The sequence below is a fragment of the Aquila chrysaetos genome, chromosome 7 (assembly GCF_900496995.4).
Source record: "Aquila chrysaetos chrysaetos chromosome 7, bAquChr1.4, whole genome shotgun sequence".
Lineage (NCBI taxonomy): Eukaryota > Metazoa > Chordata > Aves > Accipitriformes > Accipitridae > Aquila > Aquila chrysaetos.
In genome coordinates, this window is record NC_044010.1 from 36468093 (window position 1) to 36493220 (window position 25128).

Consider the following 25128-nt stretch of genomic DNA (forward strand, 5'->3'; position numbering starts at 1 on the left):
TTTTTTTACTCTTACTCGGTGCGGTCGGGGAAGGGACCGAGGGCCGGGCAGGCCGCAGCGCGGGCGGCCGCTGCCCCTCCCCGCCTCCAGGGGGCGGCCGGCGCCGCCAAGGGCGCAGCGGCCTCCCGGCGCGGCCCGCCTTCCCCCCCCGCCTCAGCGCCGCGGCCTAACCCGGCTCCGCCGCCCGCTCCCCGCCGCCCGCGGCCATGCTGGCCTCCCGCGGACCGGCCCTGGGCACCGCGCTGCGGCGGGCAGCGCCCGGCGGCCCCTTCGCCTCCATCCACTGCTCCGCTCGGCGCCGCCGCCCCGCCCGCGTCGCTGTGGTGAGTAAACGGCCGCGCCGCGGCGGGAGGAGGCCGCGGGCTGGGCGAGGAGGGGGGACGGGGACGACCCGGGGCAGCGCAGCAGCTCGGAGGAGAAGGGGGGTTGTTGTTTTGGTTTTTTTACTGCCTGGCTGTCCCCATCCTCCCCCAGCCCCGTGCCGGCGGCAGGGCCCCTCTGCAGCTGGGCTCGCTCCGGCGGAGGCGGGAGGCTTCGGGGCGGCGTCGGGCCGAGGGAGGACTGGCCCTGGCTGCGGCGGCTGGAAGGCCTTGGGAGAAGGTGAAATTGAGGAGAGAGAGCTGTTTAGGACGGAGTAACTCGGAGGAAGCCAGACCGGGAGTGGGAAACACCTAAAAAAGTGGCTTCTGGGGAGCTGAGTTGTTACAAGGAGCTGAACCTGAACTCATCTGCGGTGTGACGGGGAGGTACTGGCAGCGCACGGCTGGGGTGGTTTAAGCCGGCCGGCAGCCGAACGGCGCACAGCCGTCCGCTCACTCCTCCCTCCCCTCGTCGGTGGGATCGGGGGGAAAAAAGTAAAATTCCTGCGTTGAGATAAAGGCGGTTTAATAGGACAGAAAAGGAAGTGGAAATCATAATGAAAAAAGAATTAGAATATCCAAAACAAGTGATGCACAATGTAATTGCTCGCCGACCGGTGCCCAGCCAGTTCCCCAGCAGCGGCCCCCGGCCAGCTTTCCCCCAAGTGTATATACTGCACACGACGTCATACGGTATGGAATACCCCTTTGGCCAGTTTGGATCAGCTGTCCTGGCTGTGTCCCCTCCCGGCTTCTTGTGCCCCCCTTGCCCCCAGCCTCCTCGCTGGCAGGGCAGTATGAGAAGCTGAAAAGTGCTTGACTTAGTGTAAGCACTGCTCAGCAACAGCCAAAACATCAGTGTGTTATCAACATTCTTCTCATCCTAAATCCAAAGTGCAGCACTATACCAGCTACTAGGAAGAAAATTAACTCTATCCCAGCTGAAACCAGGACAACAGGAAAATATTTAAACTGGATTATGCCCTTCTACACAAAGGAGGTAGAGCATGTTAAAAATATAAAAGAAAGTGGGGAGACGGAGGAGCTACAGGCTACCAAAGGAAAATGTAGGCTGTAGATAGCATCTCAAATGGATACACAGCTTTGGAGTAAAATGGACTGGCTTTGAAGCTCCAGCTTTGTATAGTCTTGACAGCATAAAATGTAAAGAAATAAGAAGGCACGAGGAAATCTGTTTGGGGGAGAAGAGTTGGTTCCGGAATAGGCAGAATGCCGGTCCAAATGTCTAAAAGGTAACTTAACCAGGAATCCTGTCATTTTAGCAAAGGATGGCTTTTTAAATAGAAAGTGGAAAACAAATGTTATTGTTGACATTAGTGACATAAATTTCTGACTATGGTAGAAGACAGATTTGTCACCAAGCAGGTACTGAAATCATAGAAGAGGATAGTGTTTTAGTACTTGGTTTCAGTGAGTTTCAAAAACATTTTAAAAATATTGTTTACAGAAGATAACTTCAGCACAGTTGCTTGTATGCTTATTCAGTCTAAATTAAATGAAAGATTAAATAAAAAGTTGGAAAGGAGGAGGCGCTCTTAAATATTAGAGCAGCAAAACTGTAGTTAGTATTAACAAGGACAGAAGAATGTCCATGGATCTTACTTATTTGGTGAAGTGATAGTAGGTTGTCATGCCTGCAAGAGCAGAGGACTGGGTGTTGTGATCTGAAAGCCCCTTTGAGTCCAACTTTTCTAAGACAGTTTCAGTTGCGAGTTTCTGTTCATGTGTCTGTGATTAAAAACTTTCAAGCTTCGAAAAACTGAGATAAAACCAGGAGGGAAGAGAGTAAAGTTGGTAAATGGACTCTCTTTCACAGGTTTCTTTTCTTTCAAAACAAACAACCAAACACAAAGAAAACCCACAAGAGTTTGTATGTATACCTACAGGAACTAGATAATCCTTTGGGGTTTTTTGGCTTTGTTTTGTTCTTACAATCGCTTTTTTTCCTGGGTTTTTTTAAAAATGTTTTTTCTTCTACTTTGTGAAAGACTCTCTTCACCCACACAAGGGTAGCTGATTGCTTTGTGCTTTTTATTCTCCAGTGTATATAAACAAACTGAAAGTATTATTACCGTAGTAGTGAGGAAAGGTATGGCTAATATAGCATAATTAGATTAAAAGTGATTTAGCTGTTGATCTCTGATGTGGATCCTCAGACAAAAAACAGCAGCAGGTAAAATAGTTTATCCTAAGTGCCACCTCGAAGTGCACTTCTATCCCACTTCTGTTTGATGTACATCTGGATGAGAAGGTGTTTCACGCAGGTATGGACATTTCATAAATAGACGAATGACACTCGGAATAATCCATTGTGCGCACAATAAAAACATACCTAAGGATATCATGGCAGTTTATTAACTCTGAGGAATAAGTGCAAAAGCCAATAAATAAATATTAGTTATTTCTGAGACCTGTCTGCGATGGATAGCTATAAATAGGAACTGCCAGTTCTGCAGTATGTCAAATGGTGACACCAGTGCTAATAGCATGATGTTGGCTGGCTTAGTAAAGAGCTTGTTGCTAAGTTGTTTTTTCGGGGGGGTGGAGGGAGGGTGGTTGTTGTTGTTTTTTAAATCTTACAAGGCTTGTGAAAGATCCTGTAGGAAGTTTTGTATCACCTGAAATACTGTCTTGATTTTCTTACTGCAGGTCCTATCTGGTTGTGGTGTCTACGATGGCACAGAAATCCATGAGGCCTCAGCGTAAGTTGCTTTATGAAACTTTGTGCTCTAAAAAAGTCTTCTTTACATTACAGCAGTCTGTTGAATTCAGTTTTGCTCTCTCTGGCCATGAAAATTGCCCTGAAAGATGTATGATGAAGCTTCACAGTTTTCTCACACCATAGTGGGGACCTCAGGCTGTGTTCTTGCAGTACTCAGTGATTGTCCAAAGATGCAGCACAGTGCACACGATGCCAGAGCAGTGAGTTTGAGAGAGGCTGTCCTTCCTTCAGAAACAGAAATTCAGAGTTCCAGAATCAATCTCAAGAGAGTTAAGTAAAGACTTCGTTTCATAATCACTTTGAGTTTCTGTTCCTGGGGCTAAATCTAACACTAGAATTGTTAATACTCAAGTTGAATTATTAACTCTTAGTGTTAATTGCTAAGAGATGTTTCACCTAGATCTAGATTAAATGTACATGTAGGTCTGTTAATCATGGGACTATTCCATAACACCTGGGGACTTGCAGTGAGAAAGTTTTTATTGTTCCTCGTTGCCTGCATAAGAGCAGTGAACAAGAAACTTGTCTCTAGCTTACCTGACCCTGCCTCCAAACTGACTTTCTCTTCTGCTTTGCACTTTGGTGTTACTTGCAGGGATATTGCTGCTACATGCTCAGTATGCTTTGATAGGATGTGTGTTTCTCCTCTTTCAAAATCAAGTGGTGGAATATTTGTAGCAAGATTTAGGTGCCAGATAAAGCCTCTCTTAATAGGTTTTCAGCACGTTTTATCTCCGTTTTTGTAGCATACTGGTACACCTTAGTCGTGGGGGAGCTGAGGTTCAGATGTATGCTCCAGATGTTCCTCAGATGCATGTCATTGACCACAGTAAAGGGCAACCAGCTGAAGCTGAGTCAAGGTAAAGTCTGTGTTTAATGTATTTTCCATGACTGCTGAGCCTCAGTCTTTTAGGCATTCTTCAGACACAGCAGCCTCTAACTGCACTTGTAACGCTTTGCTGACTGGCTTTAGTAGCTTTATGCTAGCTGGTATTTTGATTGAAAAGAAAACACTAAACGAGTTTTCTGGACTTGATGATACACAGTCTCTTAATGCCTGTGTTTTCCAGTAGTAGTATTTCAGAAGCATCAATAGCTTCAGTTATGGAGTACCACTGTTCTTCTTGCTTCCTCCCTTCCTCCCCCTCCTCTTCCTCTGGCAAAACTTTCTTTATGCTTTTCTGTGCACAAATGCTTAATTCATTTCATTGTTTTATTTCTGGTTCTTCAAGGAACGTTTTAGTGGAATCTGCAAGGATCGCTCGTGGTAAAATTGCAAGCCTGGCTAAGCTCACTACAGCAGACCATGATGCTGTGATATTCCCTGGTGGATTTGGAGCTGCTAAAAACTTGTGAGTGCCAACTAAGCATTAGACTCCTCAACTAAATATTCATGATCAACTATTCATAATCAACTATGATTCACACAATAAAATGAGGAAGCAACAAATGGCTTTATTTACTACATATGTAACCACTACTTAACAAGGAAAACTCCTTTCAAAGTGTCGGAGTTAAGTTGTGCTGTTCACGATGGTTTCCAGTTGTAATTCTTATTGGCATTATCACGTTTTAAATTTTCTGAACAATGTTGGTGAGAATTCTGGAGTTTAGATAATGCACGAGAAGTCCTTTTTCCCCCACCCTTGTGGTGATTCTTTTTGGGCCTGACTGAGGGAAGTGAAGGTAAAACTTCAATAGTTTCAGGTGTTACTAGTGTTATTATTCTGTTTCTTCATGTCTGCCTACCAAAAAGTCCCCTCTTGCATTAGTAACGATAAAACAACAGCTAGCTCAAAAAAAAAAAAAAAAGTGTTAGCCATGTGGAATACTGATGATCTTGTTATTGACCTGCCATTTTGTTGGCTTTGAGAAACCTGAATGTTATTTCCCTTTTCTTCTTACGTATAGTTCTTCTTTGAAAATGTTGTTCCACTTCTCAGTAATCCTAGAAAGGTCATTTGATAATTCTTATTTCTAGATGTTTATATCAAGCAAGGAACTTTCTGACATACCAAAGCCTCAGAAGTGAGTCATTTTGGCTAAAGCATTGGTGGTCAACTACAGGCTTTTTCAGCCACCGTTTAGAAGCTATTAACTTTGTGATGACCCTTGAGAGCCAGTCTGAGGGCAGATAGGCATCTCTATTTGTAGGTTTATACTGAAGTATGTATAAAGTTTCTTGTTGTGGCAGATCTACCTTTGCTGTTGATGGGAAAGATTGCAAGGTGAACAGAGAAGTTGAACGTGTCTTGAAAGACTTCCACAAAGCAGGCAAACCTATTGGGTACGTATGTTAGTTGGAGGGGCATTTGTTTGACAGTGCGAGCATAGAGACAACATATGTTTTGTTGAAATGTGCAGCTGTTATTGTTGGAACTAGAAAAAGCATCTTCGTTTTTTTTATCAGTTGTAACTTACTTTTTTAAATGCATTTTTCAAGATGCGTGTGTGTGTAGGTGTTTGTCGAAGCAGCAGCTAAGCAAGTGCTGAGTGGAAGTTGCCATGTGATGTCTTTCAGATTTGTAAGACCATGTCCATTTGAATCCTTTCAATTGTGACCAAGTTTTGAAAGTGTGCCGTTGTAGAATCGCTCTTGTAATTCCTTTTGTTGCAGTCTTTGCTGCATTTCACCAGTGTTGGCAGCAAAGGTTCTCTCTGGTGCTGAAGTAACCGTGGGCCATGAAGAAGAGGAAGGTGGCAAGTGGCCTTATGCTGGGACTGCAGGAGCCATTAAAGAACTGGGAGGAAAGCACTGTGTGAAAGAAGTAACTATATCCTTTCCTGTTAATTTCCATGTTGAGAGACAGTTTAGTAATGTGTTGTTACAGTAATGAATACATGCAGGATCTATGCTTTTCCACTTACAGTTTAGTGGGAATATACAGTATATAGCAGGTAGCATGTAATACAGTGCATGATTAGAAACATTGTCTTCTGTACACAGCTGTATAGTTAGAAGTTTGCACTGCTCTTGCAGTGTTTGTATTTCTGGCAAAAATAGCTTCTAGTATCTTGGATTATACATTGCAGCTGTCTTTACAGCTGGACGGTATAATATATTTGGCGGTGCTTTTTTATAGGATAGCGGTGTTGTGAGGTTTTGTCAATGATAGTTTATTTTGCAGACAGCATCTGCAAGTGAGACATAGGCTGTGTTTTCCTTAACTCCCTTTTACGAAGCTCATGTGGATACAAAGAACAAGGTGGTGACTACCCCAGCATTTATGTGTGAAACAGAATTACATAATATCTTCGATGGCATTGGGGCCATGGTAAAGAATGTGCTAAAATTAACTGGCAAATAAAAAAAAAAAACCAGAAATGTTTAAATTTAGGGCATAGTATCAAATACAATATGGACCAATGGAAACGTTTTCACCTGCTTGTCCTGTTCACACTCTAGTGAATGCTGACACGATGCCGACTGATTCCCAGCTGCAGGGTTTTCCATGCCCTTTCTGAGAGAGGGGCCTGCAGAAGGGCTAACGGAGTACAAGCAGCCTGGCCTGAGACACAAGAGCATTTTCTTGAGCTTTTTCAGCTGGAGAGCTGTGCAGACATATTCTGAAACCAGTCTTCCCAATGCACCAGTGTCAAATCATTTCCATGGGGGCAAAAAGAGACTAAAGGCCCCTTCAGAAACTGAGGGCAGATGTGTTGTAGGGATATAGCAGATGCAGTGGCAATATATCTAGTGGATGAAGAATGGGAGTAGAGAAGAATTTGTGCATGGTTCAAGGTTTATGTGCTCAGGCCTGTATCTGTGACCTAAAAGCCAGGATCAGCTGTCAACAGAATAGGCATCTTCCACATCTTAATTTAGCTTGGGTTTAATTAAAAGATTAATGTTTTGTTTTTCCATTTCAAAGAATCCTGTTTTCACAGAAGAGCCATTCTGAGTATCAGTCAGCAGCAGGATACATCTTAACTGTCACAACACTAGCACTTTGAAAAATTCATCCATTGGCCCATTATAGCTAAAAAGGTCTTGAAATGACGGAGAAAATATCCGCTGATGTGACGCACAATTTTTAAGGATAATATCCATGTTAAAGTAGTTGCATGACGAGCAGTGGATGGAAAAAACAATCTCAAATTATCCTTACTTTCCCTGCTTTAGGGTAATAAATCTTTCTCTAAAGAACTATTATTGAATGTCTGGAATAATGATGTATAAATAAATTAATTTCTGCCTTTATCTCATCCTTGTCCCTTCACTTTTGTTTGGCAGCTGCCTCTGATAACTTACACTGGTTGATACATTCTAGCAGTTTTTCTGCTTTTCAGTTCTCTTCATGTCTGAGACATTTTTTCTGTATAGAATCCAGCAGAGTCTCCTTCCCCCCTTCCAAGTTATTTGTCACCTTTCTATTCCTCATGAAGAAACATTTCTCAAATTGAAACAAACAAAATGACATCCCTTACACCTTACCTTGTATTAAAGTTCTTTTCACATGACAGACATGCTGAAGGGAACCTGTATTTTTAAGGGAGAATTGTGTGTTTTGTAAATGAAATCTCCAAGCCTTACATCGGGTTGGAGTATGGTAAATACTGTCTGTGGCTGAAGTCTTGCTAGGGATGTGGAATTAAATTTTTCTTATTGCGGGAAGCAAAGAGGAGGAATGAAGCTTGAATATGAGTGGTGGGCATGCTCATCTTGCTCAGGGTTCACAGAATAAGTGTTTTTGCTTCTGGAGCCTCCTAGTATGTGATTTATTTTTTTGTCACTAAAAATCACATTAGGATTTAGAAGGTCTGAATTTGTACTTCAAAGATGGCACTGTTTTCTTGGAGGATTTCATAGAGATCTCTTGTGTAGATCACAAACTCCAGCGTGGGTACAAAGAAATCATACACAGAAACCAAGTCATTGTGGTGGCAGGTTCATAAAGTGGATTTTGGGCATATTCTGAAACTTTTTTGCGTGTGCATCAAATTCTTTAGGAAATCTTCAGTATCAAGTTGGTAAGAAAGAGAATTTAAAATACTGTCACTGTGTAATTCTGTGCAAATAAAGCCTTTCCTCCATAAGCTTTGCTTGTACATAAGTGGATGTTTTTAATACCAATTTTATACACAGGGTACAAGAGGTCATTATTCATATAAAATGTAGTGACTTTCCTACATCTGCAGGAGTTTTAAAAGAAATTTGGTAACATAAGAAAGTAGCACAAAACAGAGATGGTACTGAAATCCCTGGAGCAGAGGGAGAACAGCTGCTGCCTGTGTTAATGGTACCTTCCTCTGCTATAAGAGTGATCAAAGTTGAGCTCAGCCCTTCCCCTCAGGGACTGTGCGTTAACTCTTTCCATTAGCTCCTCTCACCACAGCAGGTTGTGAATATCTGTTTAGGTTTTCTCATGTCTGCAGCTCCTAGTAAGTGCAGCTGTGGTGGCATAAAACTTTCTTAGATTTCAAATCTTAAGATTCAGATATCCTGAGTAAAAAGATTATTTTTTGAAGAAATTGCTATTATCATGCAGTGACCGGCTGTTGTGAGTTGGTTGGTAGATCATCCAGATGTTGCCTCTTTTTACAGTCCTCTGACATTCTTGAATCCAGATACCCCAATAATGAAGACTACTAATAATCTACTGCGTACCTTTCTAAGCAGATGCAGTGGTGGTCATGTGGATCCCTGACCTGGTGGCTTCCAGGTTGGATTATCACAGTAGCACATGCTTAGAATCAAGTATGCAAATTGAAAAGCTCACCTAATTTGACATGACATCTCATCTGCTAAATAACAGCAGTACTCTAAAATGATGGTCTCGATATCAGTGACTGTTTGAGGGCTAGGACTGTGAGTCGTAGCGAGAGTAACTGAGGAAGCAGCTCCTCCTCAGTGCCTGAAACTTTTTTCAAGATAGTTACAAAAAGTGAGCTATCCATACAGTGTTGTCAGTGCTGGAAGCTTGGGCATTTAGTGGGGATGCGACAAACAGATACACACCGGGGAAATGAAAGACAAAATTTTATTTTCAGAAATAATCACATTTTAGAGCATCTTTTTACCCTTCTTTTTTTTCTGTCATTCAGAGATAACATTTTTTAAGGGAGAAAGAATAATGTACCAGGATTGCCTTTCATTTTTTTAATTCTCTCTAATTTCACAGTAATGTGCTGAGTACAAACCTTTGCTACACACATTTTAAAATATTTTTTTTTATTAATAGAAGATCTTTTAACTTTGGTGGAAGATGTAAGATTGCCATCCTGGCTTTCAGCCAGTGTAAATTTCGAGGGAAATTCCATGTGCGTTTAGAGATTGATAGAGACATCTGTCTGCCAAGCTGGGTTTTTCCTTTCCTTCCGTTGGGCTGTTTGGAGCTGCTGAGGGGTTTGCTATTTTCAGCCAAGTGGACAGAAGTTTATGATTTATTCGTTTTTTTAAATGCTATCAGAAATAAGAAGTGAAAGAATGTGTATTCTTCAAGCCTCCACAAGGAGGCATGCAATATCTGGCTTATGGATCCTGCTATTTTTCATCTTCAGAAAGCATTTAAGAACTTTGTCCTACTGAAAGGGAGCAGTGATAAATGCCCCTTCTGCTTGCGTTGGTTTTCTAGTGATGTGACGGGGTTACTTGTGGGGTGTGGGGAGGAGTTGTTACCTCTCCGTTGTGTTTCTGCCCGCCACATTTTGCCCTCATTGATGCTTACACACAAAAAACATTTTACGAAATGTTTCCCTGTGGATTGTTGCAGTGTTCACAAATTTGACAACTGTGCTTTTTTTCTTCTAAAAGCAGAACTGAAAGTTAGGGATTGAGATGCACTTTTCGTTTTTACCCTTCGGGTTCTGGTGACAATAGAGACACGTTTTGGGTGAGTAAAATGTCAGCAGGGGGCACTTTGTGAACAATGTTCTGTGCAGGTTTTCACTTACCCAGGCACACTATTCCAGCTGTTGTTTTCTGTATGACATTTTTGTGGTGACATTTTGGATGCATAGAGGGAATCAAACAAATATTGCTTCCTACTTGTTTAACAAAAGTAAACAGGAAATCTAGTTCCATCATAATGAATGCCTTTGTCCTGCTCATTTCTTCAGCACAGTGTCTTCTTACTTATTGCCCTGAAGGTATAATATCAAATATACTTACATTAAGCTCTAAAGCCTTCCTGTGATGATATTATCACTGAAAAATGAGGAAAAGTGGAGTACAAAGTTGTAAAAGTACACAGAGGGAGTTTTTTATTGTTGGGGTTTGGTTTTTTTTTTTTTATTTCATTTTTGCTTTGGTTTGGTTTGGTTTTTTTAAATAATAATAATGCTATTAATAGTCAAGGTGACCTAAAACCAAGGTTTATAGGGAGGGACTTTTATCAGGCCAAGAAATATTCCTGGAAGGATACACACTGTTTCTTGAAGGGTCTGTGTGTTTGCAAGCTAGCAATATCTTATATGTGTGTGTATACATAGATTTTTTTTTTTATTTTTTCAGAGTGGGAGCTTGGATAATCCTCCATGTGCAAATAATTGGGAGTTGCCTGCATTCCCGGGCTTGAGTCTTTTGTTTGAGCTGTTTTTCTTCCTCCTTCCTGTGGCTTGTAGTGGCTGAGGGGTCAGCCTTAGCCCTCAGAAGAATTAAGGAACTGATCTTTGGTTATCTTTTCCAAGGTGATTTCAGCGGTGGTCAGAATCTCTGCAGAAAGAGATAGAGAGGGGAAGAGAAGAGACTAAACTTGGACAATCCCAGAAGTTGAAACAGAAGTTGCAACAAGGATTGCATTACCCATAGCAACATGATTTCGTGCTGCATATTTAAAAAAAATCACCTACCATATTTTCAGTATTTTTCAGTACCCTTTGTTCAACTGCTGGGTGTCATGCTATGTGAATGACTGCCCTCAGGCTTAGCTGAAATAACGGTGAAAATTCTACATGAAATGTATTAAATACATTTCTTGCTGATGATCTATATGGGCCATTTCTCCCACACCGTATGGAACTGAAAGAAGCTCAGTGGAAAGCATTAGCCAGTTGAACTGGCCTGACTGTAAACTTAGATAAACTACAAGATGAGCAAACTAACTCCTTTTTGTCTCTTACCAGTGTCACTGTCAAACTTGAAAAAATGAACTCGCTTTTACAGCCATTCTTTTGCAAGAATAAGGTACAAGGATCTCTTAAGAATTTCTTTAATGTAGCAGATTATCAGCCTATGCTTTTGGCATATGAAATACATAGGTGTGGGCCACCAAGGTACTACAAGTGAGAGAGGTGGAGATTCCTCCTTCTTAAATGTGTCAGTTGTTATTGTGCTCCTTAGTTTTCAAAGCTGTCCCTCTCATTCGTGATGAAACTCCAGAAAACACAAGAAGTATGTGCTGCTCATGTTCTGCACGTTGAGTGAACTTTAAGATGTATGCTGACTGTGTCATCACCCAGGCAAGGAAGGACAAATCAAGGTCTGCTAGTCATTCAAACCTTCCGTTGCAGTCTCCCAGGAAAACAGAATGGCGGTTGTATATTACTACTGGGAATGGCATTAACTACAGCTCTGGGAAAATACAATAAACAGGGACATTTAAACATCCTATGTGCTGCTGCAAATCTGAGTCATAAAAAAGTAGGGTTGTAAGCAACTTTTAGAGGTCATCCAGTCTTCTTCCCCCCACCCTTCATTCCTCCTACCTTCATCTCCTCATGTGCTTACTGTGATTCATGCCAGTTTGCACAGGCAGGGAGAATCGCTTCTGAGGGTGAAAGAGGCAGACGACTGAGGGAATTGGGCATTCCTCATAGGCACCAGACAGCACGGTGCCCGGTCTTAAATGTACAGCTGGGCTGTCCCTTTCCATAGCAGTGAGGCTCTGTTCTAGCCCTGTACACCAGCATAAAGGTACTTAATTATTCATTTGCTTGCCCAAGCAATTTTTGCAGCTGTGTAGTCATACACCTTGCACTTGTGAGTGGAGGTGCTCATGTCGTTCATGTGCCTCAACACCATTGGAAAAGTGGAGGGCTGCTTAAGTGGCTATTAGATTTTTAGAAGTCGTACAGTCCTTGAGATGAGGGCAAGCAGTTCAGAATTTTGGGACTGACAGACCTGTACAAATTCCACCTTTTGGACTTTCTGATTGCACAGGGAGCCTAGCTAACTGTAGGAACAACTGGAATACAAATAAAGAACTCTTAGATACCAAGCAATTGCTCTCATCACGGTTTGGGTGTTTTTTATTTTTAATCAACTTATGTTTTGAAAAATACATGGAATCTGAGACAAACATTTCGAGGGTAGGACACAAAAAGACAATCACAGTATGTACAATTCTTATATTCAAATATTTGTGAAGTGGGACCCCAGCTGTTACGCTAAGCTGCTCTGTACCCAGGGTAGCCTAAGTACCAACTGAGCTCCACTGCAGCAGCAGCAGAGGCTGTCCGTGGGATTTTGTCTCTCTTCCCCACCGTGGGGAAAGGGCCCTTTGTTAAGAAAGTCAAAGGTAACTGTCTCCTTTACCTCAATGGATACCATTTTAAGCTCTATTTTATTCTGTTCCCTTCTTTGGAAAAACAATCCTGTCTTTCCGTTGGAAAGAGAGTGGAACCGTTCCAAATCAAAATGACTTTATGAGTGTCCTTATGAGTCACTTCCCTCTGCTTGAGGGCACAGCCAGAAGGAGTGTGCTGCAGTCACTGCTGTTCACCAGCCTGGGTGAGTAGTTCTCTGGACGCATCTCAGTTCTGTAATAGGGCGGTTGCAGCAGCTCTGGCCTGAAACAAAACTTCTGCACTTTCTTGTTACTGTTGATATACAGGATCCTTTCAATTTTGTTTTACGCAGGACATCTATGCTACTTGAATCAAACATTTCCAGAACAAAACCCATTTAATTTCCATAGATATCAGTTACAATTATTCTGACCAGTTTTTAATTCTTTTTTTCCTCCAAAGGTACCATTTTTAAAGAAGTAACATTGTCACAGTAACAATTTCTTATCGCACAGTTCTAGCTTAAGAATCCAGCTTTTGCGGGATGATCACATTGACCTTGCTGTGTTTCATGACAAAAAGAGAAAATACTGAATTCAGCCTTCTAAAGCTTTTGGCTTATTTAGAAGTGGATTTTAGTGGATTTTTGTAATAATACATCACTTCCTTCCTCTATGTTGATGTTTTATGAACTTTCCGTCATCTTTCTCGGTCAGCTTTACCCTTCCGCTGAAGAAATACTACATTTCTTGTGGAAAAAAAGTTGTTACTGATAGCGTGTGACGCTTAAGACTAAAAATAGAAGCTGAAGTTCCACAGGCTCAAGTTTCACAAGGTTTCCTTTCTTATGTTTCACAAAACGCGAGCGTCTTCCTACTTCCAGTTTTTATCTGACACAGAGGGTAATTGCCCTTTTTCCTCCTTTCAGTTCTCTTGGACAGCAGATGAGATCTTGGGCAAAAGATCTCACTAGGGTCATTTATAATGTGACCTTGTAGTTTTGTGAGTCTTTTATCCTATCATTAAAGCAAAACCACAAAATCCAAAATAATGTTCATACCGGCAGCACTAAAACTGCGCTGCAAGAAGCAAACGGAAAAGCAGACTTGCCACCTCTGAGTTTTGCTGCCTTTGGTTTTGTGGAACACCAAAATGCGGGGCAGAAACACATAGTGCTAGGTCTGTTTTCAGCTACTGGAGTTTCTTTCATGTGGCTCTAGAACAGTTGTCATGCTAACCCTACAGAGCTGTTCTGCCCAGCGAGGTCTTCTGGTGAGGAGAACTTCCCAAAGAGAAGGTTGGCTTCCCCAGTTACAAGTGCCAAACCCCCAGTGTGACCAGGAGGTGGAAAGAGAGGGGAAGCATAGCCAGACACGGCGCATCAGCAGGGCTTCTGGAGGAAATCTGACTGTGTCCTGAAAAATTAAGAAAGAGAAAGTTGGCATGTAACTGGTGGCTTGACAAGAAGTGTATTTGAAGTTTGTGGGATACATTTTACGTGAATGCATTGATGGAAGGTTGTTTGTAAAATCATGCGGATTTTGGCTCATTTTCAAAATTCTCCTTTGTGTGTGTGTGTGTGTGTACCATCCAGAAAAACCAGTCTCAAAGTACTGTGACAAATCATTTTTTCTCCTTCATAGAAAAGGCACAGACATGCAGCAACAATGACTACAAGGTCCTTTTCTGGACGACTGAGAATACTCATTGGAAATCCTGATAGCACAACTAAAGGAGTATAAAATACATTATCATTCCACCTACTTAGGGCCTGAGATAGGCATTGTGATTAAGAGTCCATAAATAACGGTAATAAGAAGTCTAGGCTGCAGACACTCAGACGGTAGCAGCACTGCGTACCACTCTTGGTACGTAAGCCACAGCCTGGATGCAGGGCAGAGATTAGCCTTGGCACAGATGGTACCTGCAACCCATGCTGGATGTAACACATGAGTAAAAAAAGATTTTGAACCCCTGACTTAAGCAGTAGAGAAATTTTTCCTAAAAGTGTTTAGGTCCAAGTCATTCTCTGGGAAGTTCAGGCTGTATATTGTCTTCTATACCAATTCTTAGGCTGTTCCTATTGCTGTGGTATCAGCTTTCAGAATGTTGCTGCAGTTAATTTACCGCTAGTAGGGGTGCTTCCTCCCCTTCTTCCTAGAAGGAGTACGTGGTATTAACATGTAAAGAGCAAGTAAACATCGGGTAGTCCTCAGTAACGCTTTGAAATAAATGTAGGATTATAGCAAGTGTCCTGGCCTCCTGTGACCTCTTCCAGGCCTAGGCACTTTCATTTTTCCCAGAAAAAAATCAAAACAAGTTTTGATTGACCCAGAAGAAGCCTTGCAAGAAACCCAGAGTGACAGTAAAATTAGGCTCTTTAAAATAATTAGGAAAAATAATCAATCCAGCAAATAAACAGAAACAAAGCAGAAATGAAACAGATCAAAACTGTTTCTGTTTTATATAAAAATAATAAGTATCTGCTGATCTGGTTATGATGACTGCAAAATGTGAGAACTATTTCTGCATAGAGTGTCTTTGTTCTCAGCAGGTCATTTAACTTTTCTAGGTCCCTTCCAAAATAAAAACTAATAGAAAACAGATTCTCTTCCTCCCTTTCTTAAGAAATTGCTGAAAATAAAAAAAAATGGGAGCTGTGGCTCACAATTTTCTTTAAAAGCAGTTGACAACAGGAAATATTTTTTCCTTTTTGCAAAAAACTATGTTTCAAAAGTTAGGCTTTTGTTCTTTCCTCCATCCCCAGCCCCCAAAATCTAGCGGTACAAGAACCTTCAGGTGTCTAAAGTGTGTGATTCAGTTTGTTCTCGTATAGCAAAGCTGAAACACTCCCCCTTGTCCCAATCACTTTTTTTTTTTTTTTCCTAATGAAAATACCTCTTCATGGTAAGAAATAGTTTATATTAAGGAAAAGCTGTGAGAAAGTTTTTGGCTGAGTCAAACATAGATATATCTATCTCCTTTAAATACAGCCTACTTACCTTTTGGTTTTGAAAAACTTCCACTGCTACTGCATTAAAAAGGTTTGACCCTTGGTAATTTCTTATTTCTTGTGGAAGGTAACAGCTAGAGATATTCTAGCTCCTGTTCTGTTTGCTTTTATAATGTTATAATGTTGTGCTGTGTCACTGATGGCACATGATAACCATCTTGAATTTAACGTCATATTTTTTAAAGACCTTTAAGCCAGCTAGAGGAGCTTTCTTAGGTCTAAAAAGGATATTTCCTGTAATTTTTCAAGTTGTTTATTGCTTCTGAAGTACTGAGCTGATTTTTTCTGTGTGGTCATGAGATAAAACACTGGAACATTTCTCTTCCTTAGTTTCTATTTGAGTTTATTGCTACTTAATATGGCTGTAATGTCGTATTGTGGCTGAACTTACTATGTTAACTCTAATATAATTATTGTTATGTAATGGATTGTATCTTTCAGCTACACTGAGTAAAATACAAATTGCAGCTGTTGATTTTTATATGACAAAATGTTACAGGTTCGATACCAATTTAATTTTTTGTAGAGCTAATAAGATTAATTTGGCTTATAAGCAGGATTTTTATGGGAGAATTTGCTGACAATGGCATGTCAGAGCCGGACAGCCTTTCTGTATTATATTCCCTCCAGCAGTGTTTACAAGTGACCCTAATGTAGTTACTTCTCTGAAATGATTAAACCTAGACATTAGCATCTGCACTATACTTAAGAATTGCCTTTGGATGAGATCTACTTTAATTTTCCCAGAAGAGCTTATATGGAGTCATTAATCATGTATTTTTAGAATATTTATTACCTTATTTACCCCAAAAGACCCCCAAATCTCTTGGTCTGGTAGTTCATTCACACCAAGGTAATTTACAAAGGCCTTAACTGCCAGAACCAAATGGCTTTCATGTTACTTGGGTTTTATTGCTTTTTATGATGCCTGTAATGGTGAGTAGCTTTATGGACTGGTAACCGCTGGCACTTCAGCATTCTTCTTTCTGCAGTCTAGGTCTGTCTTAGTGGTGGAGATATTTTTACCTGTCTGGGACAGCTGTATTTTGCTAGACTTGGTAAGAAAGAACAAGCACCATAAGTCTACTGGACTTTCTCTATTCAGCACATTTTACCAGTCTTGCAAATTCAAATTAAAGCACTGGATAATCACTTAGACATTTAGCAGGTTAAGGAGTATTGCCTTACCGGAAGGGGAAGGAGCCTCCTCAATGCTAGATGGAGCTGGAAAAAAACATAATAATCAAAGTTATTTGTTTGAGGCTAGAACAGAAAAAGGGTACTGATAATTGATCTAAGGGTTAGTGGTTTTTTTCTGAGAAAGAATACATTTGTCAAACAAATTGAAAGTTGAATTATGATCACAGAATTAAATCAGAGTAAGACACCTTATTGCTCCCCAAAATTAGATGATGAAAACATTGATTCTGCATTTTTAAACCACTTTTTTTTTATTTTGAAAACTGCTAAACATTTCACTTTGAAATTTTCTGAACAAATGTATTTCACTTTACATTTTAAAAACGTTTTTCTCTTCAGAATGATGTGCATGAAAACAAAGATATTAGAGCACTTATATGACTTGAAAACAAAATTTTTCTATTTTAAGCGGAATTAAATGTGTGTGGTTGACCATAATGAAAGTTTCCAGCTGATTTATTCAAGCAAGACACCTTAAAAAACTGATTCGTTTTGATATCTATCCCCTTTTTTAAATTTGCTTTTTCAGTTGGTCAGCTGGTCAAACCCAATGCCCCATCATTCTGCTGGCCATGCTTGTAGGTAGTTCAAACGTCAGCTTGGTTGTTTGGCATTATTCAAGCATGTGTTATGGTCTCACTCATTTTCCTAAGGAAGAAAAAATAGTAATTCTTGTTGCATGTATCCAGCCTTGCCACCAGATCCAGATCTTCCAGCTGCAAGGGAAAAGGGAATTAGCAACTGCCTGTCTTTCATCTTAAAGGGTATATGGCCTGGACTTTGGATCCAATTGCCAGAGGTGAAACTAATCCTGCTTCACAGACCCAAGTGCAAACAATGAAACCCCCGTTCCTCTGGGACAAGGTCAATCCAGGACAGTACAAACCCATAAATAATCAAATGCTTAAAAGTCAGGAAGACCTCATTATTCATTAATGTCTCCTGTGAAGGGAGAGGGAAGAGGCAGGCGGCTTGCCTTCAGGAGTCCTGCTGCTTCTGTGGATACGCTGCGCTGAAGCTGAACAAAGATGCATTTTTTTTTTCCCCTTCTTACTTATTCTTTCAACAAAAGCAAGGAACAGAGTGGAACTGAGTGAAGATTTGCTTTAAAAATTGAAGTCATCCCAGTCGATGGCCATACATGGCTTGTCAACAAGAAATGCTGCCCTCAACTCCCTCCCTCTGAACTAAAAAAAAAAATCTTACCTGATACAATGAGTTTAATATTAGATTTCTGTGGTTTGTTGGGATGATCCCCAGTCTGTCTGTAGATGCAAGTATATACAGCTGCGTCGAGTAATTGGACATTGGAAAGCTTTAAGGAAAAGTTGCCATGCTTCATCTGGTCCAAAAAAAGACTAGTTCTGCCATGGTAACGTTGATCCTGCAGCTCCAGCGAATCCTGCCCATTGTGAAAAAAGTGCACTAAGACAGAGTCTATCTGCCAGTAGAGCATTGAATTGGAAAGGATCAACTCTCCAGGAGAGGTGGTGGTGCAAGGCAGAATGACAGTTTCTCCAACAAATGCATGGCACGTTGTGTCCGGTTGACCTGGAATAAAAAACAGACAACATTCTCAGTGCACAGCAGAGCTAGGGACACCAGGTTTCCTGTGATTTGGCTTTGTCGCATCATTACTGCCTCTCTTCTTCCCCCTTCTTCTGCCTGTGTCCTCCTGCTCCCAGCCAGGCGGGAGGCAGTATGTGCTATGCCGGGACTGAGGGCCACGTATGCTCAGTGTCCATCCAGCTGTGCAGCAGGACAGATGTTGCTGTGTGAAAGTTGCCTTCGCTTTGTCAGTGTGGGTGCTGCTTGAACTCATCTCCTTAGCTGGTGAATTTCTGCCACCTTCTGGGAATCTTGGTCTTTGAGATCAGGTGTCTGATTTGATTTTAATTAATTGGTCAGTTCACAAGAGGAAAAGGGGACGCAGGGAAGTGAAGATGGGCAGATATGATTAATAAGCAAGTTTTGGTTTTGTGGGAAGTCTGGCTGAAAAAAGGAGAAGTGTGAAAAGGGTGTTACATCAGCAAGAGAAAAGTCCTGGATGAATTTGTTCTCCTGCAACTCCCACTGCCCGCCTATCAGATCATGGCTCCCGATTTGTAAATAATGTGCTAGAGGCTCCTGTCTCCCTTCCCCTGCGACATCTTGCAGAGGGTCTGACAGAACAGGGCTTTTTTCTGCAGGTCCGGCTTGGTGCGCTCTTGCCAACACCTGTCCTGTGGCCTCTCGTACTCTTTGGTATAGTCATTCTCCCAGTACCCCAGAAAGAAGGTCTGTCATTCCCACTTTAGGTAAATGACTTTTCCAAGGCTTCGGGGAGACGGATACTTTGTACGGGTGGCCTGGACATCAGGCAGAGATGTTACCAACCTTACCAACCAACTCCAGCACGTGCAAGAACCGGGGTGAGGGTAGCCTGCTGGTGAACAAAACGGGCGGACAGGCAGGGCAGGAAGCCGGATGAATCTCACTTAGACACACTGTTCATTTAGTAACTTTGATACTAATTATTTTTATAAATTCTTCCACGTTAGTTGAAACTATACTAAAACTTGCACAAACGGAGGAGTCTGCCACTATCATACTAGATTGTGGTGGTATATTTTCTAGGGGAAGACCGGGTTATGCAAGAAGGTTTCTATGCATTTATAAAGCATGGACAACTAGGTGTTTTCAGCACAGAATGTGGGCTTAAATTAACACTTTGACCAAGCCTGTTTCATAAAATGATTTTATAAATTAAAATGCAGATGAATTAATTTGGATGGAAAACTCATCCCCAGCAGGGAGCAGAACAAAAGCAGCATGACTCCGCAATTGTGCCAAGAAGAAAAGCTAAAATTCACTGTGAAACAACTCAATCTGTTTTCATGGCCAAAATTCTGTGAAGCGTAAGGGGTAAGTAATCAGACTAAATGTAGAAATAAATGTTCTTGGTTGCAGTGTTGTCATTCCTGTGTTGTAGGCCTGCACTAGCTCTGTGCATCTATTGGGCTAAAGACCAGTTCCCCCTTGAAGACACTGACATCAGCCAGGGCTCAGCTTGTTACATGCTCGGGCCTCTGTTTCCACGTTAATCAGTGTGTGTTTTGAGGCTTGTTTGGTGTCACATTGTGTCCATCCAGACATAAAAGAAGGAAAAGTATAATTCAGAAAGCTAAATTGCAGAGCCAATTAAGTGTCTTCATTTATAACTCTATCACCAAACATCTCCTTTCCTTAGGTTTTCAGATTTTTCAGCTGAAAATCCCAGTCCACTTTTGCCCAGCAATGTAAACTTTTTGCTGAAAAAAACCACTTATCCCCAGTACTATTTCTGGCTGCCGGTGGAAGGAGACTCCTCTTACCGCCTGGAGAGCTCAACCATTTTCAGGCTGTACCAGTCGCTGACCAGGTTTTGCTTCTCAAGGGGAACCTGACTTATAACAGTATCCAAACAAGGATCTTATTTTATTTATGATAAACCTTAGCCTCCGCTGTATTGTACCCTTACTGCCACAGCACGTGTGACCCTACGCTCCCCAAGGAGACTGCCTCAGCCCCGCAATTAGTGACATACCCAGACAGGGCCATTAGCTGTGCCCAGCACACCGCGACGGTCCAGCACCAGCCGAGGAAGGGCAGGGAGAGGAGGGAGCAGCCTGGGACCCGTCCTTGTGCTGTTTGGGCCCGGGGAGCCGAGTCAGGTTGTGCTCAGCAGAGCATCTCTGAGGCAAGGCCATGTCTGAAAGCAGACTGTGGTTATGGCTGACCACGATTAGCTAACCACAGCGGGGACACGAGCGTGCCTCGGGCTGCTGCAGGTGTTTTGAAAGCCCTGGAAGAAGCCAGCCTCCAGAAGAGCTTTCGGGTGGGAAGAATCCTGTCCACAGGATGTCATTAGGAGAGAGAGGGCTTGCAACGTATGGTGTTGGACATGGATGAAGACAAGATAATCCTGAAATCAACAAAACTTGTAGCTCTATTCAGAAAAATGGACAATAAGCTTTTGCTTAATGAGCAAAAGGGAGAAAGGGTGTTAGTCCTATCTCCTGATTGCGGTCACTTCTAAATTTGATATTGGTTTTAGAAGTGCATCTATTTGCTTTTTGGCTCTTTATTCTCTTTCTGAAGTTGGAGGACAGCGGTGCCCAGCATAACCATCCCTTTCTTGCATGATATGATGAACAAGACTTGTAATACTTGTGATGACTCTATAAACACCCCTGGGGTTCAAACCACCCTGCCCTACACTGCGTTCAGCTGTGGCAAGAAGGCAAAAGGGGGGCACTGCAGATTGCCTGGGACAAGAACAGGTGACTGAAATCTGGCTGTAATGAGTTATTTAACAGACCCTACAGCTGCATGAGGTCTTTTGTAGACGGGAAGAGCAGACTTCTGGGTATGAGTCAAATAAGTGCCCTGTTACAGAAGCCAGTCTTGAGAAAAAGAGAAAAGTCATGCTAAAGACTGGTGAGGCTGTGTTAAGCTTCTCACTGAGACTGTTGATGGAAGCAGAGACCTTCCTGGCCAGAAGACTGCAGCAGCCATGCAGCGGGGATGGTGGCAGCTGCCGCTGGGGTGCGCAAAGCAGGCGCTCGTCTGATCTACCCGGTAAGCTTTGCACGTAGAATGTGTAGTTCTCTACCTTGGAAAAAATGCGTGCTGGTACACAGCTTTCGCTTGCAGCTCTAAGACTCAAATGTAAAGTTAGATGACTTTATTTTGTGGATTTTTTTTTTTAATTGTGTGTTTTAAATGTTGCCCAAGTGCTTAAGACTCTCAAGGTGAAGTTGAGTGTGCTAATCTAACCAATCTGTAAGATTCCTATAATGAGAAAACACTGCCGCTTCAGTATCCAAAGCGTGGTGTAGGGAAGCTCGTGAAGATTGGGCTCTTTGTTTCTCCCTCCTTTCCTCCCCTGAAGATGATCTAGGGTAACCATCTTCATTTATTAATTATATATTGCTTGTACTGGAGGAATCTGGGATGCCAGTAGGCAATCTGGAGTTTATGCCTTGTGGAAAAGGACCTGGAAGTGGAAAGCTCTTGAGCGTGTCTCTCAACTTCACTCTGGTGATATTAGTGCAGTTCTGACAGTAGACAAAGTAGTTTAATAGTGGAAGTAATGGGTTAAGCAGAAAAATGTTCCAGTGTTAAAAACAAGACAACGGGGAATTTCTTTGTGTTTCTGAGTACTTACGAGCTCAAACTGAAATGTGTTAACCTGACAAGGTAGTGTTGTGTGACTCCTTAGAAGCTCATGTCTCGCCTACATACAAAAGTATTTTGGGAAGGGTGGGGGGCTGTTTGCAATGCCAGTTGCTTGCTTAGAAACACTGAACTTGAATTCCCTTATTTTAAGGGGCGGGGAAGAGTCAAAGTGTAGTCACTTAAATGGCTCCACATGCTTGCAGGTGCGCTCAGCTACCAAAAGAGCACATCCTGAGTGGCAATAGAATTTTCACACTGCTCTGTGGAGACACGTGAAAGTTTTCCCTAAAAATGTCAGTTGTGCTTCTGGAAGAGAGAGACTAGTTCCAGATGAAGCGTAACGTCCTGAACCACCGCAGTGCCTGGTAAATGTGAAGCGCTTCTGGGCAAACAGAGGGGTTTTGACCACACGCAGAGGTCTTAATATTGCTGAATTTAAGCCTCAGATAAGGAAATAAATTGCATTCTGGGCTGCATCAAAAGAAGCATGACCAGGAGTGGTTGAAGGAGGTGATTCTCCCCCCCCCAATCCACTCTCATGAGACCCCACCTGGAGTACTGCTTTCAGCTCTGGGGACCCCAACATAAGAAGGACATGGACCTGCTGGAGTGAGTCCAGAGGAGGGCCATGAAGATGATCAGAGGGCTGGAGCACCTCTCCTATGAGGACAGGCTGAGAGAGTTGGGGTTGTTCAGCCTGGAGAAGAGAAGGCTCCACGGAGACCTTATAGCAGCCTTCCAGTACCTAGCTGGGGCCTACAGGAAAGCTGGGGAGGCACTTTTTACAAGGGCACGTAGTGATAGGATGAGGGGTAATGGCTTTAAACTGAAAGAGGGTAGATTTAGATTAGATGTAAGGAAGAAGTTCTTTACTGTGAGGGTGGTGAGGCACTGGAACAGGTTGCCCAGAGAAGTTGTGGATGCCCCATCCCTGGAAGCGTTCAAGGCCAGGTTGGATGGGGCTTTGAGCAACCTGGTCTAGTGGAAGGTGTCCCTGCCCATGGCAGGGGGGTTGGAACTAGATGATCTTTAAGGTCCCTTCCAACCCAAACCATTCTATGAAATTAAAGGGAGCTGCCCCTGCAGCTTGTAAAAACAACCTCCCTCACTGGCACACACCAGTGTATCTCTTTCATAGGGAAGATCATATCTGATGTATATAATGTCAGAAACCCAACTCTGCTAGAACTTGGCAGAGCATGTGCAAAGATTCGGGGAGAGACTGCTGCTGGGCTCTAGTCCTTTCCTTCACCTGGTTGTGCCTGTAGGGAGCCCAGCAACTTAATGAGTTTAAATACAAAAACAGTTGCAAGGCAGCTGGGGCTGTAAAGGATGAGATTCCAAGTCATTCTTAACATTATGGAAATGGTAGGGTATTTTTAAGGATGTGGGCAGGATAAACTTTATAGGTAAAGATTTGTGGGCCTGAAACACCTTAACCTTGAAACCACTTCTTTCAGATATAGAGGTTTATCTGAAGGTTATTACCTGTACTTGCAAACCTTGGACTGTGATGAAATATATTCAAAGCAAAGCACATATTTGTTTTGTTTTGCTCCAAGATTCTCAGTTTTCAGTTTGTGTAGTCACATATAAATATTTCCACAAACTCCTAGATGTGCATTATAGTATATTTACCTCTGGGTAGAGATGCAAACAGTAAGGAGGCAACCATCCAGAGAGCAGTCTCCCTAGTAAAGTGAGAGAGAGAAATGCCAAATGCTTTGTTAGAATGCTAGAGCAGAGATCAAAGACCTTTTCTCTGGCATCATTTATGCCCTGTTTCACAACTCCCTCATCTGTGAAGAGAATTTGGATATGAAGCTGGATGGATTAGAAACCCTGTTTTGTTTTGTCATCTAGTCTTGGTGTGGATTGTGTCTCCTGCCTGTAGATCTGAGGTTTCTCAATGGTCGTAATGGGATGGGGCTTCAGTTGCAAACACCAGACCCATACTTCCCGCTTGTGTTCTCGTGTGGACAAAGTTAATTGTGTATATGTAGTCAGTTTGCTCTTGAGATTATTTTCTATTGGTAACTAACTGAAATTCTGTCTGCCCCCAAGCTTCAGCTGCTTTGCAGTGCAAGAAAAGGGTAGCTTACCATTTCATTTTTGTGCCTTCCCAGCCCTCAGGAATCCCTCCCCGTCACAAGCTTCACCAGGCACTCCAGCTGCTACTTCTGCCTCTGCAAAAGCAAGAGAGTGAAAGGCTCTTAATTTTTGTTGCCATAAGCGTTTCTCCAGAAGGGGATAGGTTATTTACTAGTACTTTGTTTGCTGTGGTTCGGTCTGTTTTCTTTCACTCTGTGTATATAAAACAGAGAGTGTATACAACTGTATGTATTTACACTCTGAATACACTCTGGCAATTCACAGAGTGTATTTATTTTCATGTGTAGGATGGATGTGAGTCACCAGCTGTGCACTGACTAGCCCTGAGCTTTCAACCCAGTGAAGGGATTCTTGTTCTACAGCCAGCTGAGATCAAAGAAGGTGGCGAAACCTAATGGGTGTTGTATTTATCAAGAGGTATGGACACCATCCCTCAGACTGCCAAATACCACTCAAACTGTGTATCTACCAACAAAATGCAGACATGGCTTTAAGGAAAAAGCTGCTTAAAAGAGCTGCTTCTTTGAGGAGGCTGTTAAATCAGGTACTTTCTCAAAGGGGGGGAGGAAAGAGTGGCATGGGGGGGAAGAATGTGGGGTTTGGGCTTCCTCTCCTTGTCCTCGTAGCATCTTGTAGCTTAAGGAGTACAAATATCCGAGTGATTGTTCCTCCCTGGTGTACTCCAGAGATAATGCTGACCGTGGACGTAGTGGTTTAGCCGAGGTCCTCTTCCCACTGGGGCAGCTCTGTCTGGGGAAGGTGCTGGTGCTGTTCTCCTGCCTATTGCTCCTGGTGCAATGGTGCTTCCTGGGGTGAGCAAGATCTGAAAGCTGGATTTCTGTGTTTCTCACTCTCTCCTCATGGCCAAGCCCTGGTTACGCTTCGTTTACCAGCCCCTTCCTGATACTCAGTGCAAGCCATCTGCCATCTTTGGCTTCTTTGACATTAAAACCAGTGCTTCCTCCATGTTTTTGCTGAACTCCTGTGATCCCCTGTCTCCCTGTTGTAATGGTTATTGTTTCAAGTAAGGGTATAAATTTCAGGAAAGTGAGCTT

General features: G+C 42.4%; 2 protein-coding genes across 12 annotated transcripts in view; one reads left to right on the forward strand and one right to left on the reverse strand.

Moving 5' to 3' along the window:
* Window positions 1–137: 137 nt before the first annotated feature.
* GATD3A (glutamine amidotransferase class 1 domain containing 3A) lies at window positions 138–7303 on the forward strand. Its single transcript, XM_030020240.2, has 7 exons — window positions 138–323; window positions 3030–3082; window positions 3849–3962; window positions 4335–4454; window positions 5297–5389; window positions 5720–5876; window positions 6282–7303. Exons 1-7 carry the CDS (start codon window positions 207–209, stop codon window positions 6408–6410), a joined length of 783 nt encoding a protein of 260 aa, XP_029876100.1. The 5' UTR covers window positions 138–206; the 3' UTR covers window positions 6411–7303.
* A 4974-nt stretch (window positions 7304–12277) lies between these two features.
* The window catches only part of LOC115344115 (myelin-oligodendrocyte glycoprotein-like), a 35394-nt gene continuing 22543 nt past the window's right edge, over window positions 12278–25128 (reverse strand). For 9 of the 11 annotated variants that reach the window (XR_005932805.1, XM_030021031.2, XM_030021030.2 and 6 more), the window contains 5 exons: window positions 24064–24147; window positions 23600–23652; window positions 17969–18313; window positions 16751–16786; window positions 12278–13964 (listed from right to left, as the gene is read on the reverse strand). Coding sequence is in view for 8 of the 11 variants with exons in the window: in XM_030021031.2 (XP_029876891.1) it covers window positions 13861–13964; window positions 16751–16786; window positions 17969–18313; window positions 23600–23652; window positions 24064–24071 (546 nt within the window). In the remaining 3 variants the exon portion in view is untranslated. The remainder of the gene's footprint in view (window positions 13965–16750; window positions 16787–17968; window positions 18314–23599; window positions 23653–24063; window positions 24148–25128) is intronic. The other 2 variants (XR_005932807.1, XR_005932808.1) reach the window with 1 other exon arrangement.